Raw genomic sequence first — 17,168 nt, forward strand, 5'->3', positions numbered from 1 at the left:
TTTTATATACACTGTAGTTTGCCTGTTCAAAGCTTCCCTCCCCAAAACTTGAAGAAATGTATTTTATGTTGATATCGTTACATATGAAAATCTAGAGGCCTATAGACTTCTGAACTCTTCAAATGCCAAATACCTGCTACTTCCAGCCAGGAAATGTTAGGATTTCTGGTGTAACTATTACATAATAAGCATTGCAACAGATTATGGCAGATGTAAAGACTTTTCACACCCATGCGTTTTCTGTGCTTTTTTCAGGTGTGGTGCATTAAAAAAAAGTCCTGCATGCTGCACCTTTCATGGGCTTCCATCAAAATGCATGTCTACAGAGTTCAATGGCAGCGTGTCTAAAATGCATGTAAAATAGGTCTAAAAAGCAACGCACCACACAGATGGGAACCTACGCTAAAAGGAAGTGGACTGATGATCAGTCCCCAGCAGTGCCACCCAACTGTGCCACCCACCTGTGCCCTGCAGTGCCATCCACCTGTGCCACCCACCTGTGCCCTGCAGTGCCATCCACCTGTGCCACCCACCTGTGCACTGCAGTGCTACCCATCAGTGCTGCCCATCAGTGCAGCATCATCAGTGTCAGCTCATCAGTGCTGCCTATCAGTGCCCATCAGTGCAGCATCATCAGTGTCAGCTCATCAGTGCTGCCTATCCGTGCCACCTCATCTGTGCCCATCAGTGCTGCCTATCCGTGCCACCTCATCTGTGCCCATCAGTGCTGCCTATCCGTGCCACCTCATCTGTGCCCATCAGTGCTGCCTATCCACGCCCATCAGTGCAGCCTCATCAGTGCACATTAGTGAAGGAGAAAAATTACCTGTTTGCAAAATTTTATAATTTTTTTTGTTTATATCGCAAAAAATAAAACAGTGGCGATTAAATACCACCAAAAGAAAGCTCTATTTGTGTGAAAAAAGATACAAATTTTTATATGGATACAATGTTGCATGACCACGCAATTGTCATTCAAAGTGCAACAGCGCTGAAAGCTGAAAATTGTCGTGGGCAGGAAGGGAGTATAAGTGCCTGGTAGGCAAGTGAATGGGATGAGGTGCAACCCGACTACTGACCCTTCTGAATGGTGGGGCAGCCCCTAATGCCAGCAACTCTGAGTTAACGTCATGCAATTCCATGGAGACGGTGGCATTGCAAAAATTCTTGCCACCAAGCACCAACCCCAGATGGCACACTAAGGTGCTGCAGTACCCTGGTTGAGAAATGCAGATATATGTGCCTGCGCCAAGAAGCGGTTTGCAGGGCCTTGCGCATGTGCAGACCAGGGGTGGACTGACCATTTGGAAACTCAAAACCTTGCCCGAGGGCCCGGAGTCAGTAGGGGGCCCCATGAGATGCCCCTGGTAACTTTTTCATAGGCTTTTTTTGAGTTTGGGCAAGGACACAGGGGCCCCATGATCCCCTATTACCCGGGGGCCCCATGAGTTGTCAGTCCACCCCTGCCTACTTCCATACTTTTACTCATAGACTGTTCCTCTCATGACTGATTTATCTGATATCCAATCCACACAGAAGCAGACAAGAGCGGGAGAGCTCTCTTCACCTCACAGGTAACATTGTCTTTCCCCTGGTAATACACACTCCATGCATTCCTCACACAGGACCCCAGACGACTGACCGGCTCGGCAGTTTACAACACAGCTGTGAAGGTGGCAGCCCCGCCCCTGGAAGCCTTACTAGGAGTGTTGATCTCCAAGGCCCCGCCCCCTCTTCCTTCTCCGTACACAATACAGTTTCTGTCAAGCCTGTTGGAGCGGTTTCGCTGCACTTAAAGGGGAATCTGCACGTAGGGGAGCAGAATGTAATACGGGAACCGTTCAAACCGAAAGAAAACATCCTGCAAGTTATTCCTGCGGAGATCAAAGCTGGCTTCATGTATCCTGATCGCTGACAGGTCTTCCCTGGAAGGTAAAATATATGGATCATAGGAATTATGACTAAGGCTAATCGGGAGCACATCCTGAATTATTATTGAATTCACTTTCTCTGCATTTCTCAGGTGTGGATTAGACACTATCGCCAGGGCATTGCACAAATCTGGATTATAAATTGCATTGCTCGATCACAGGAAGCATTTCTACAAAGGCTAAGTACCTGCATTGGCATCCACTGCCTAGGAGTTGGAAAAGTGCCACCTTTCTCTGAATTGGCCATCAGAGGCTCCTCATATCTTAGATTCATAAATTGGAGAGATCATATTTTAAAGATCTGAAGGATCATATATTCATAGAGCGGAAGGATCATTTATCCATAGACCTGAATATTCATCAACCTGAAAGACCATATATTCATAGATCGGAAGGATCAACTATTCATAAACCTTAATATTCATAGAGTTGAAGGACCATATACTCATATATCTGAAGAACAATATTTTCATTGATCTGAAGGACCATATATTCATAGATCTGAAGAACAATATTTTCATTGATCTGAAAGACCATATATTCATAAATCTGAAGAACAATATTTTCATTGATCTGAAGGACTATATATTCGTAGAACTGAAGGATCAGAAATTCATAGATCTGAAGGATAATACATTCTTAGATCTGAGGGATAATTTATTCATAAACCTTAGTATTCATAGACTTGAAGGACCATATATTCATAGATTTGAAGGACAATATTTTAATTGATCTGAAAGACCATATATTCATAGAGCTGAAAGATCATAAATTAATGGATCTGAAGGATCATATATTCACAGACTGAATATTCATTGACTTGAAGGGGCATATATTCTTAGATCTAAATGATCACATCTTCAAAGACTTGAATATTCATTGACCCTTAAGGGTCATATATTCATAGATCTAAAGGAACATATATTCATAGATCTAAAGGATCATATATTCATAGATTTAAAGGATCATATATTCATAAATCTGAGGGGCCACATATTTATAGATCTGAAGCATTATATATTCACAAATCTGAGGGGCCATATATTTATAGATCTGAAGAATCATTTATTCATAAACCCAAAGAACCATATATTTATAGATCTGAAGGACCATATATTTATCGATCAGAAGGTTAATATATTCATAGAGCTGAAGGATCCTTTCATATATCTGAAAGACTATATAGTCATAGATCTGAAGGAGCAGAATGCGGACCCCTGCAGCAATGATTGTTGGCATGGTGCTGGCCCCTTGTGGGTTAGTGCTGACCCTCACTTCTACTGTAGCACCCGATTGGCGCACGCTGGCCAAACTGCCCAATCTAGCCTCCGACATCCAGTACATTCAGGGCATTTGGGACATCTGCCAAGTATCAACCATTAATCAAAATATACAGTGTGGACAGTCCAATACTGAATACTTCAGTGTACAAGTGGTGCAAGTTGCCAGGGGGATGATGATCGCCTCCCTAATTGTCACCGGGATTGGCATTGCATTGGCATCCTGGGGTGTGCGCTGCTGGGAGGACGTACCAAATTTCCTTATGTCAGGTTGCAGTGGCATTGTCATTTTCATCTCAGGATTGCTCTCTCTGATTCCCATCTCATGGTACAACAATATCATTTACAACTTGGTGAGCACTGACACAGCAACTAGTCCACCAACCATTTACGTAGGCTACAGTTTGGTGTTGGGGTACCTGGGCAGCTGTTTGGAGTTAATTGGAGGATTCTCACTTATGCTCTGCTTTGTGCCACCCTGCAAGAAGTGCTTCAAAGGCAAGGGAAAACCCACAGCTTCCATGTACTATAGCAAGAAACAGATGTCTAACAAAAATGGGAACCCCAGCCAAGTCTACAGCATCCAGAGCAGATATACCCAGGAGGAAGACAACCCTAAGCAAGTTGGATACAGCATACAGAATGACAGTTACAGGCATGATCCTGGAAGTAGAAAAGCTACTTCTGTAATTTCCAGCCCTAGATCCTACACCAACCCCATGGATGTGACAGCTGGAGAGCACCCTAGGAGTTACAGCAGACCAGGGAGCCATCTGAGTTCTCTACCTTGTGACTCAGATCTGCTGTAGACCATTGGAATCCCACCTACTCAGGGGTCCCTCTGTACACTTGCACTATGGATTGACAAATACAGTTGCCATAATCCTGGAACAGGATAAATAATGAAGGAATATAGCTCTCTGAATGTGCACTGCTTTTTTTTATTTACTTTTTTCACAGGGGTGTATATTTTTTTAAAGACTCCATGTATGAAGGTTTTACAGCATGATTTATATGTAAGCATTTGGAAAATTAACCAAAATATAATTAGAATAGTGAAATAAATACATTGTATTCATACATAGTTATATTTTAGTTACTGTGTTATCATTTTAACTATTAGCCTGCATTCAGAACTAAGTAGAGTGTATTTGTGGTGAATTTGACAGTTTTTTCAGGCATTTTACAGGTGTTTTTGCACATGCATCAAGCTTTACGACTTTCCTAGGCTGGGCAAGATGACAGAAGTTATTCAGGTGTAAAAATGCTCAGAATGCCACAATGCACTTATTGCGTGTTTACAGATTCTCCACTTGAAGTCTATGGGGTCAAAAGCACCTGAATACACTAAAAAAAAAAAAAAAAAAGCGCATATACATTTTTGAGCATAGATGTAGGTCAACTGAGTGGTAAAAGTGTAAACAGCGCCAATTAGAAAGAATGGGTTAAATGTCAGGCATAGTCAGGGTAGAAAAGGAGAACAAAAACGTGAGACTGGGGGCTAGCGCCAGCCATAGATGGTTTGAAGTTCAGCAAGGGGCAGCAGGGGTCAGCTGAGATTCGTACCATCTATGGGCAAGCTGATTGTACTCAATTTGGTTGTTGTATGACCTGCCTGCTTGATTTTTCATGCTATTATTGCCATTGGCTATAGGCGCTAGCAATAATCACTGTGTCCTCTCAGCAGGGACATCTCCCCACCATGCCTCCCACCTGGAGAAAACAATAGCTCTGCAGGAGGGATTCCCCCATCAACACTGACTGTGATGATAAGGGAATCAAGTGATTTTCTTTCCTGCAACCATGGGAAAATTGCATCATCTATGGCCGGCTTTAGGCTGGTCATACACTATACAAATTTCTTACAGTTTTCTGACCAATTTCTGCACAATTTCCGTTTACCATCCACTATGATGGTACCAGATTTACCATCCACTATGTAGTGCAAGAGCCTGCCTAATTAGATACAATTGAAAGTATAGTTTAGGTTTGACCTCATTCTATATGGTTTTTGGTAAATCTAAAGCAAAAATTTCAGTAAAATTGTATAATGTATGGCTAGCCTAAGGCTGGCCATACATTATACAATTTTCTTGAGAATATTGCTTTAGATTTACCAAAAACCATATAATATGAGGTCAAACCTAAACAACACTTTCAGTTGTATCCAATTAGGCAGGCCCTTGCACTACTTAATTAAAGGTAAATCTATAAGAAATTGGGCAGAAATTGGACATAAAATTGTATAGTGTATGGCCAGCCTGAGTCTACATTAGACGCAATATACTATATGTAACTGTTGCTACATACACTATATTACCTGGTTACAAAAGAGTTTAATTCAATTCGAATGCTGTCTGTGATTGATGTTCCGTATATTATATGCTATCAATATGTCAATGTGTCAAAAGTGATGACCCTTGTACTTAAGATCTAAAACGTTTTAAATGGTCCTACTATGAAATTAAATGAGATTATGGGGTTAAATATTTAACTACAATAAATGTATTACATTAGACCTGGTATTGATTTTTCTCCTTTGATGTTTAGGATAGTCTCTAACATTGGTGGTCCTTTGCCTCTTCTACAGTGCTGAAAGCAAACCTGTCATGCATGAAATAGAAGAGCTGCTGTTGCTGAACCTTCTGAAAGTTCTGATTTCCTGGCTGTTATGCTGACTCACTGGCTTTAAACTTTGAGTTACTGGCCTTAAAACAAGATTGTCTGCATTACAGCCTGGCAGCTAGAAGCCTGATCAGAAGTGGCAACCTCTGTTTTTCTCATGACAGGTTTACTTTATGGGAGAACTCCTTAAATTTAGACTTTTACATATTACTTAAAATTATTTTGTATCTTTGTGAAGGTGAGATTGCTTTGAACATTCAAATTCATGCTTGCTGTCTGTTCCTATGATGAGTTAGGATCACAGGGAGACCATGGGAGGAGTACTGGGTCCATGTCTGCATAAGACCCCTTTCACACAGGGTGGACTCCACCTGCGATCCACTTATTTAGCAGGAAATCTGTCTGCTGATTCCCGCTGAGCAGGTGGATGACAGGTCCGTGTCTGCTCCACTTATGCACAGTGGACACAGATACAGCCAGGTCTCCTCTATGGGCAGTAGAAAGTAGTGCCGGGACAAGTTCTTCTAGCGCCCAGGGCAAGGATGTGGAACTGCTCCCCCACTGTCAATGCATGCCATAGAATGGGTTTACTGTCCTGTGTCCATTCTCTACCTCATTGCTCCACTGTGCCCAAGGCAGCTGCCCCTTCTGCCCACCCCTTGTCCCGACCCTAGTCGGATGTAAACGGACAGCCTGTCTGATCCGCTGGATAAAAGGGGAACACGGTCCATCTGTTTTTAGCGGATTGGATCGGACCCGATGCAGGCAGGTATAAGCGGACACATGTCCATTTACACCCATCCTTTCCATAGAGGAGAATGGAGGTTCTGAAAGGGTCTGAATGAGGAAAGAAAAAACAGAGGCCGCACAGGCCTAGTGCATTACCATAAAAAATGTTTAATAAAAAATAAAGTAGGTGTTGTACTCATAAATGAGAATATAGTCAAGGCACATCATAAAGAACAGCTGGGTCAACACCGCACTGAGTAACAGTCCGCAATAGGGAGTGTAGACATCCAATAGGCTGACGCGTTTTGAGGACTTGCCTCTTCCTCAGAGGTTTGTGTTTGCTGGTTCTGATAGGGTCTGCCTGAAAAACTGACATACAGACTCGATCAGAATGTTCATGTGATAGGGGCCTTAGCCAATGACATTCATGGAACAGGAAAGTCAAGGAATGGCCGCACACAGCTCGTATATTTTAGGCCCCTTTCATGTAGACGTTCCGATCGGGTCTGTTTTTCAGGCAGACCTGATCAGAACCTTTATTATCCTCTATGGAGCAGAGGATGCAAACGCATATGTGTCCGTTTACACCCACCAACATCCAATCCGCTCCGATCCGCCAAAAAGAGATGGATGGGGATCTATTCTCCTTCCGTCCGTTGAATTAGATCAGATGGCAGTCGGATGGAAACAGACAGTCGGTGTGTCTGCTCTGCAGCAATGGAATGGACACGGACCTGTCATCCTTTTGTTCAGCAGGGATCAGCGGAGAGAACCCCCTGCTTAGTAAGTGAATCCGCTGATGGGTTCACCCATGTGAAAGGGGCCTTATTCTTCCACATTCATATAAAACATGGGAACGCCATAAACACAGACTTCTAGTATCAATATGTTTTTATTAAGAGCTGCAAAACCTTTCCTTCACCAATCATATGCAGTCAGAGGAAAGTTTGAATATGAGTGGTGACAGACAAATTGGCCCGTAAAGTAGAACTATAGGCAAAACTTTTTTTCATTTTGGATCCAGCAAGGGAGGATTATACTCCCTGTCAGTTTTTTTCCCCATCTGTGCACTATTGAGGAGATTTCCCTTCACTTCCTGTCCCATATCCAAAACAGGAAGTGAGAGGAAAGCCGAGGTAGTCACCAGTATCACCACAACTAGTGTCCCCATTGGAAGATTTCCACTCTCTTCCTGTTCTGGTGACAACCCAAAATTTGGGAATTTCATTCACTTTCAGTGATAATGGTAAACAGGACAAATAGTGTGAATCTCCTAAACACAGACATCAATAAATCCGGACAGGTGTTCTAATCTGTCTCCACTTTAAATCCAGTATCTAAATATATAAAAAAAACTTTGCCTTCAGTTATATTTTTAGGGCTAGTTCTCACCACAGTCACTGTGTTCAGTGTGCAGTTCCACATGCACATTTACATGCATTTGTAGTGCATTTGCAGCATGTCTCTGGTGCATTTTTGTGTTTTCAGTGCGTTAAGCCATTTTTTATGAGTTACATTTAAATGCATTTCTGGTGCATTCCTGTGTCTTTACAGGCATTCCAGTGCGTTTACTTGTGAAAGTTTGGAGCATGTTTCTGGTGCATTTTTTTTTGTGTTTTCAGTTCATTAGCCATTTTTTATGAGTTACATTTAAATGCATTTGTGGTGCGTTCCTGTGTCTTTACAGGCATTCCAGTGCGTTTACTTGTGAAAATTCAGCATGCTGTACCAGGGGCGGACTGACAACTCATGGGGCCCCCGGGCAATAGAGGATCATGGGGCCCCTGTATCCTTGCCCAAACTCAAAAAAGCCTATGAAAAAGGTACCAGGGGCATCTCATGGGGCCCCCTACTGACCCTGGGCCCTCAGGCAGTGCCCGAGTTTCCAAATGGTCAGTTCGCCCCTGTGCTGTACTATTTTGTAGGTGCGTGAAAGCACTGCAATGCTGTAAACCAGGCTCTTTGAATTACATTTTTCTTGCATATGTATTCGTACTCCATTTAAAAAGTTTGATTGCGTCTGGTGTAAACCAGCCCTTAGGGCTAGTTCACACTACAGTGCCTACATTTAGTGTGCGTTTACAGGCATTTTAATGCATTTTACTGCATTTATAATGTGTTTTTTTTTTCTGCTAAGGATGTCTGCCCTTACATTCATAATCATGGTGCTAGCCATTGTGTTCTGGTATGTTTACACACAGTTACACCCATTCTGGTGCAAAGAAATGCATCCTGCTTTTTTTTTTTTAAAGCGCTGGAACTGAGCTCAATGCTGTGAAGTAGGGTGATTGGAAAACATTGTTTCTTTTGTGCGTGCATTTCAGACACGTCTAAAAAAAACACACAACAAAGCATCTGGAGTGAACAAGTCCTACATTTTTTTTTTTTCCCTTGAGGGTTATTATGCATGCAGGCTAGATGCAAATCATGCTTAGTAGAGTTGTACTTTAAGGTACTCTTAGGGCTTGTTCACACTTGACTAAATTTCTAATCCCAGCTATAGCACCACCTGCCTGGAGTTTGCAAGTTCTCTCTGTGCCTGCGTGGGTTTCCTCTGGGTGCTCCAGTTTCCTTCCACACCCCAGACATACTGGTAGGTTAATTGGCTCCTCTCTAAATTGGCCCTAGTATGTGTATGTATAAATGTAAGTTAGTGACTTTAGATTGTACGCCCCTTGAAGGTTAGGGACTGATTGAATGCACAATATACATGAAAAGTGCTACGTAAATTGACGCCGCTATATAAGTACCTGTAATAAATAAATAGATAAATAAATAAACTCTTCAAAAACGCCCCTATAGCGTTACTATGGGCGTTAGACAGGCGTTAATGAGCTTTAGTATGGGCGTTTTACAAGCGTTAAAAACGCTCCCCAAAGGCCCCATGTGCATTTTTTAGGCGTTTTACAAGCTTTAACACTATACCACAAATGCCTATAATAAACTCTGATATTAACATCCTGAAAACGCCTGCCAGGGCGTTTGAGGAGCGTCACCATAGACTTGAATGGCAGGCGTTGAAAGGCTTCAACTCCTCCTGACTCGACATGAGGCTTCAATTTTGAAGCGACACGACACCAACGCTTCATGTTTTGATAATGTGAACAGCACTGTGTGCTGCCCATAGTATCATTTTCATAGGTGTTTGAGGAGCTTTAAAAATGCCCCAGAAATGCCTGCTTTCAATGCCATTGTGAACTAGGCCTTAAACATTAGATGATCATCACCTGATGCTGGGATTAAGTGGCATCTTGAATGACTTTGAACTGTCTCAGACATCAGCAGACTCCTCTTTGTGCAAGTCTATTGGCTAGGTCAGAATAATTCAAGTAGGATGTTCTTGTTCCCAGCTCTAGGGCTGAAGGTATCTACATATAAAATTGTCTTTCTATGCATGTCTGTGTGCTTCTTGGGGGGAAGAAAGATTTTATGGTGCCTATATCATTTATATTTTATCACTGTTATATACAGTATATATCCGTTTGAACCATACTGTGTAAGTGGAAAATGTGTCTTTTTCTGCAATGTCAGACATCAAAAACTGTCAAACTTTCAAAATGAATATACAATATATTCCTGGGAATGTGGATTATTAGTTCATAAGGAATGTAAGGTGGTACTTTTAGGAGTTGGTTTATTAAAACTGGAGAGTGCACAACTGTTTGGAGCTTTGCATGGTAGCCAATCGGCTTCTAACGTCAACTTGTTCAAATACGCTTTGACAAAAAACCTGGAAACTGATTGGTTTCAATGCAGAGCTGCACCAGAATTTTCACATCCCAGTTTTAGTAAATCAATTGTATTGTATTGTTTCTATTTTTAATGATGTGAATATAGATTATCATTATGATTTATTTTTCTTCCATATATACAATGTAAATGTATTTTTTTTCTAATAAAGAACTGTATTTATTTTAACTTTTAAATCTTGCGGATTGTATATTGTAAAATATATGTATACATTGCAGGTACCTCCAATCTGAAAGAGAAACTTCACTCTAGCCATTACAAATTAAATCCTACATCTCTGACAACTGTCCCTCAAAAAAAAAAAAAAAACCATACATGGAGTCCAGCATTCTCTGTCTTGCATTCTGCTCCCACTACGCCATCTTGAAAGGAGATCCTGCACATGTGCAGACATGGCAGGGGTTTCTGCTAGGTCCTTTAGACCTGTGGCATATCTCCCCATATGCTGGGACACTCAGGGATCTCCCTGATAGTATTTAAATAGTGGATTATTATTATAGTGGATGATACTTATATTCAGGGGCGGACTGACAACTCATGGGGCCCCAGGCAATAGGGGATCATGGGGCCCGTTTCCTTGCCCAAACTCAAAAAAGCCTAAGAAAAAGGTACCAGGGGCATCTCATGGGGCCCCCTACTGATGCCGGGTCCTCGGGCAGTGCCCCAGTTTCCAAATGGTCAGTCCGCCCCTGCTTATATTGTATGTGAAGATTGCACATACCATTGTCTAGAATAAAAAAGCATTCCAAGTGGATTTCAAAATGTCCAATTCCACTAAAGTGTGTTATTTCTTCTTCTGGTGGACATTTGTTGGCTGGATCACACACATAATTCAGGCACACTCCAATGACGAGAATTAAAGTGGTTGTAAAGGCTGAAGGTTTTTTACCTTAATGCATTCTATGCATAAAGGTAAAAAACCTTCTGTGTGCAGCAGCCCCTCCAGCCCCCTCAATACTTACCTGTGCCTTATCGTGATCCAGCGATGTGAATAACAGCCTTGGCTGTACCGGGTATCTGACTTCTCATTGGCTGGGACAGCAAGCAGGAGCCATTGCTGTCAATCACAGCCAGTCAGCCAATGAGGAGAGAGAAGGATGGGGCCAAGCCATGGATCCGTGTTTGAATGGACACACGGAGCAGCAGGTGCCCCCATAGCAAGCTGCTTGCTGTGGGGGCACTCGACAGACAGAAGGAGCCAGGATAGCCTGCGGGGAACTCAAGAAGAGGAGGATCCAGGCTGATCTGTGCAAAACTACTGCACACATCATGTAAATATAGACATGTTTGTTATTTAAAAAAAAAAAAAAAAATTAACCTTTAGAATCACTTTAAAGATGTCACTGCCCCACCTCTAAACTCATTCAATCAGAAAATGCTTTGCATTCATTAAAAAATGCAGATCATTCTCTGAATAGCTCTTGTGCCGAGTGGCTGACCTGTGTTCAGAATGCAGATCGGCACAGGACCCGGAACTAAGTGGAGATTACTGGAGTCGCAGTGTCTATTTCAGTGATTTCCAGCTTCCATGGACATTCTCCAGGTATGATCTACTGTACATACTGTAGTTACATTGGTCCAAGCTGGGCCAATGTAACTATGTATAAAATATTCATACCTGGAATTAATCTTTAAACCTTATTGCAGCTGCCTTGGTATCTCATCAAAACACCAGCATGCAGATGTCACCATTTTGTATTTTCAAATCCAAAAACGATGCCATCATCTGATTTTGTTAGGTTTCTGCACAGCATCAGAACAGAGGATTGTGATCGGCATATTAGTCTCTCATTTCCCTGAGAGTTATAACAAGCCAACAAATCATTCAGCTTGCATGCAAAAGAAATTAAGCTGTAATTTTGGCTGGATTTGTCCTTTAAAAAAGAACTTCAATAAAGGTTGCGGTGGGTGAAATAACAGTATGTACACATTAGTGCCACAATCTTATCTCAAGATAAGAGTAGCTGCTTATGTAAATGGTTTTGTAAACTATTTTCCTAAACTGATGTTGGTAGAAAAGCAAATAATCCTACATGATATGTTGAGTATATAAAAAAAAAAGATAATACAATTTCAAATGTAAGTGTGGATAAAGAAGTACAGCCACTCGGCATGAGACCCTGAAGCTAGTGGTGATCACTAGCGTGGCACTGACTACTACAGTGATTTCTAGCTTCCAGTGGGACCCCACAGTTATGGCTCATACATACATCCAAATTGTATTAAATGCAGCAACAGCCAGCAATGGGACACATCATTTCAGGTATTTTATTTTTACATGGCAAATGGTTAAAAAAACTCAAGACAGACATAAAGATACAAATTGTAAATATTGCAATGTACATATTTTATGTATTTACAAATACGTACCATTAAAAAAAAAAAAATCATTACTTTTTTATATAATTTATATAAATTAATTTGCCTTGATAGGGAAGGAGGCTTTGCTTCAAGGTGCATTAAATATGACAGCAGAGTGAGCCAAGGAGCAGCCTTCTTTTCTGCTGCTTCTTCATTGTCCAAACTGCAGATGGGGTTGTTCTCAATCCAGTTGTATAATCATTGCCCTGAAACATGAGGCTCTGGCTGTCATATCTGGCAGGAGTGGCCTGATACAGTTAGGCCTCTTGCGCACAGGTGTCATAATTAACTGATATTTACTCAAAAACTTGTTGACAGAAAGTCCTTGAGTAAAAAAAAACTGTGTGCAAAGACCTGAGTAATGTTGAGTATAGGCGAGTAAAAATGAGTAAGCATATAAACGAGTAAAGTTCTTCTTCATTGCCAGTGTTGTAATATTTATACATGTATAAACGATTTATAGAAATGATTTATATCACGTAAACATGCTTATAGAGGAGAAAACACGCGTATGTGTGTAAATTTCTGCATTCAATTGTAACAATTTCTGATTTTGTTTTACGGCTCTGAACCCAACGCTGTATTACTGATCTTTATTGTTCCATAGACAACAATGCATCTCATGTCAAATCAGTAAAAAAACTCAGCATTTTTTACTCCCATGTGCAAGAAGACTTATAATCTTTGCAGCAGGTAAAACAGTTCTTGAATTTGTATTTTAGATCTGTGTATTGCATATGTAGCTGCTCCAGCTTTTGAGCTAGTCAATTCTAACAGAATTCTCAAAAAATGTAATTTTTATTAATAAGTTTTATACACTATAATACATTGGGCTCAATTCACAAAGCTGCTTTTCTCTTGTTTCTATTATACCACAGTTTATCTACCTTGTATCTCTTAAATCCCAATTCACAAAGCTGTTTTTCTCTTGTTTCTAATATACCACACTTTATTAATTAATTTGTTTATTTCAGGTACTAATATAGCGCTGTCAATTTTATGCAGCGCTCTACGTATATATTGTACATTCACATCAGTCCCTAACCCTCAAGGTGCGTACAATCTAAAGTCCCTAATTTACATGCATACACATACTAGGGGCAATTTAGACAGGATACAATGAACCTACCAGCATGTCTTTGGAGTGTGGGAGAAAACCGGAGTACCCAGAGGAAACCCAAGCAGGCACAGAGAGAACATGCAAACTCCAGATAGGTGGAGCCATGGCTGGGATTCGAACCAGCGACCATAGTACTACCAGGCAGAAGTGCTAACCATTTAGCCACTGTGCCGCCTTTATCTACCTTGTATCTCTTAAATCCCAATTCACAAATATATGTAACCCATATTACTTAGCCTGCTCTGTATGTAGTGGTATTAGTACTATTATAACTCAGTCCATTCTATGGTATCGGCCTTTGTAAAAAAAAAAAAAAAAAAAAAGAAATCAATGTAAAGGTCAGTTCAAAAAGATTACTATGCAAGTTATCACTACTAGCTTCAGGATGGTGATAACTGCTAGTTTCTATCTCTATTAATAGAACAGGAAAAAGAGGCCACTTGAAAAGGTGATAAAATAACACTTTAGAAGATAAAATAACAATTTATAAGAAAATTGTGATGCAACAGATGAATGTTCACTTCCTGTAGAAAAAAAAAAAAAAGTAGTACACAACAGACAGACAGACTTTTATATATGTGAATTAAACATTTTTAGGAGAAAATTACCCTAGTGTTATAATAACTTTTCAATCATAGTGAATTTAGTCTATTGCAAACACTTGTCAGAAAATGTTTTTTTGATAAATTTTATCCTGAATGGGATTAATTCAAAAACATATTATATTCTATAAGATAAATAGTGCAGCGCTAGATGTTATATGACTGTACCAATATTGAAGATGGTGCAATATCCCTTACTTAAATGTCAACAGATGTGGACCACATACATATGTGTGACCAAACACACTGTATGTGATCTTCCCAAGAGTTGAAAAAACGTGAGCTTCACACAACTTCACTTCACAATACAAAACGCACAATATAAATGCACAGTACAGTCCAGTCATCAAAAAAACATAGATGAGTGTATTTCGATGGGATCCTTATGATGCATGTAGTCCGGCGATGTGCAGAAGAAATGAATAAATTGCGCACTCACCGGAAGCACAATTTAAATTGTGCGTTTATGTCTCATACACCAAAGGTCACTCCGACTGTGGATGAAGGGAAGCTCTGAATAGGTGGTTCTATGATGAAAGGTAACACATCCGGGGATTCCCTCTGGCAGACAGGCTCCAAAACAGGGTCAACTGAATATTTCTCTGGGCCTTGGGGTAATCACCTGGTGGTCCTGAGGAATTAAATGCTCGATGTGGAGCAAAAAGGAATACCCATAGTGTAGTAGTTATGTCAAATTTAAAAGGATTTATTGTATATTTAAAACAAAAACACTTAACATAAGTATGAGAATAAAATCAATCCTTGTGCATTAAGGATATCATGAATGACACACTGACCAGCTGATCCGGCGGCTTAGCATCACGGCTAGCAGAGGCTCCTCCTTGACGCGCGTTTCGTATCACACGTACATCATCAGAAGGAATAAGAGCCATAGCTGCCGGACGCCACAAAAGTCATATATATAGTGTATTGTAAGCCTGTATTAAGGTTAATTGGGTGCCATTTTGTCGAAGTCCCGCATACTGCGCATGTGCGGGCGTCCGGGCGCCATTTTATAGTAGCCTAAATGGTGTATGTATCCACCGCATGCCCAACCGCGGTGGAACATATTATACATAAATCAATAAACTGGTGGGGAGGAGCTCATCCCTCTCTCCCACATGTCACAGTCCCAGGCTTCCCCAGGTACCCCCAAGAGAAGATAGAAGAGGCGCCGATCGATGCGGATCGGCGCCATATTCCCGGGGGCTGGCTGTATGAGTGCGCATGCGCAAATGAGCACAACGGACCGACGCCATTTTACCGTGGGTCGGTGCAGCAGTGCGCATGCGCGAACGGAATCGCCATATTCCCGTGGTCTGACAGGATGAAAACACACTCTACCTGCACAAATGCAGGGACAGTGAATGGACAATTTTACAGTGAATGAGCACAACGGACCGACGCCATTTTACCGTGGGTCGGTGCAGCAGTGCGCATGCGCAAACGGAATCGCCATATTCCCGTGGTCTGACAGGATGAATACGCACTCTACCTGCACAAATGCAGGGACAGTGAATGGACAATTAAGGATATACTTAAAAATTAGACAATGTCCTATTCACCTAAGGGAGGCTCTGATGTATAGATTAGATACATCATGCTTCGTTAATAAGTATCAGATGTGGTATCTTATGTACCCATTAACACCACATGTTTAACTATTAAACACTCTGTGGTGATAAAAAATCACTGTAGTAAGACTAAAAATTATGTACAATGCTTGAAACCACTATGCATGAACAATATGGTTATATACAAAAATGTATAAATTTATACGCATGTTAGCCATTAGGGATCATATAAAAACAAAAACATGGGGGCTATAATGAATGTACATAACTGTACAGTATATGTCCTCATTGAACCCACTTCGATACAGTAAAATACATAAGATTGAAACAAAAATATAAAAGTTGCAATGACAAATATCAGAAAAAATGAATGAAATTTCTAATTTCTAAGTGGGCCATATTAGAAAACCTTATAGGTCATAATCAACAAATAAGTGGATTGTTATAGTAGCTAAGGTAGTCTTAATCTATATTCATATGATGTTACAATGCTCCTGACAATCCACAATGTGAATGTGAATAATCAGAATTAGACAAAGGGCCATATAAACAATTGAAGACATAGATGTTAACTGTTATCTATATAGCAATTTATATCTACCTCTACATTATGGCCAAGAGGGGATAAAGTTCTCATCTCATATATCCACCTCGTTTCCATTTGAGAGACTTGTCTGAGTTTATTTGTACCTCGCCAGTGACTATGAACTACATCGATCCCTGAAAATTTCAAAAAGGTAGGGTCCCGGTTGTGGTGGTATCGGAAATGTCTAGATAGAGGATGTTCTTTCCGGCCCTTTTTAATACAGTTAACGTGCTCTCTAAACCTGTCTCTGAGCCTTCTGGTGGTCCGACCAATATTGGTCGGACGCGTTCGGATGCTACCTGGCCACCTCTCCCTGCGGTGAGACAGAGGATAGGACGCAGTGCGACCTGACCAGAGTCCTGATGCTGGAGAGATCTTGCAGCAGTTACTTTCCTACATGCGTTATTTTAACGCACTTCTGGTGAGTGCGCACTCTATCTGTCTTTCCTGGATCTTCCTCACCTTGTATTACCATCACCCTGGGACGAGAACTTTGTGTGTGCTCTTAGCACTCTTTATAGACTCTATGCATTAGTCACTTCTGTGGTATATCTGCTTTTACCACTGATTTTTATATTTTTTATATATTTACATTTTGTTTTAGCGCTGC

The 17,168-nt window shown here is 41.0% G+C and overlaps 1 protein-coding gene across 1 annotated transcript; it reads left to right on the forward strand.

Annotated features, from left to right (window-relative positions):
* The first annotated feature begins 1,774 nt into the window (after positions 1-1,774).
* CLDN23 (claudin 23) lies at positions 1,775-4,299 on the forward strand. Its single transcript, XM_089670586.1, has 2 exons — positions 1,775-1,932; positions 2,024-4,299. Exon 2 carries the CDS (start codon positions 3,139-3,141, stop codon positions 4,018-4,020), a length of 882 nt encoding a protein of 293 aa, XP_089526712.1. The 5' UTR covers positions 1,775-1,932; positions 2,024-3,138; the 3' UTR covers positions 4,021-4,299.
* The last annotated feature ends 12,869 nt before the right edge of the window (positions 4,300-17,168 follow it).

This window comes from Staurois parvus, unplaced genomic scaffold, assembly GCF_062004578.1.
Source record: "Staurois parvus isolate SC_StPar_1 unplaced genomic scaffold, SC_StPar_1.0 ptg000091l, whole genome shotgun sequence".
In the NCBI taxonomy this organism is placed as follows: domain Eukaryota; kingdom Metazoa; phylum Chordata; class Amphibia; order Anura; family Ranidae; genus Staurois; species Staurois parvus.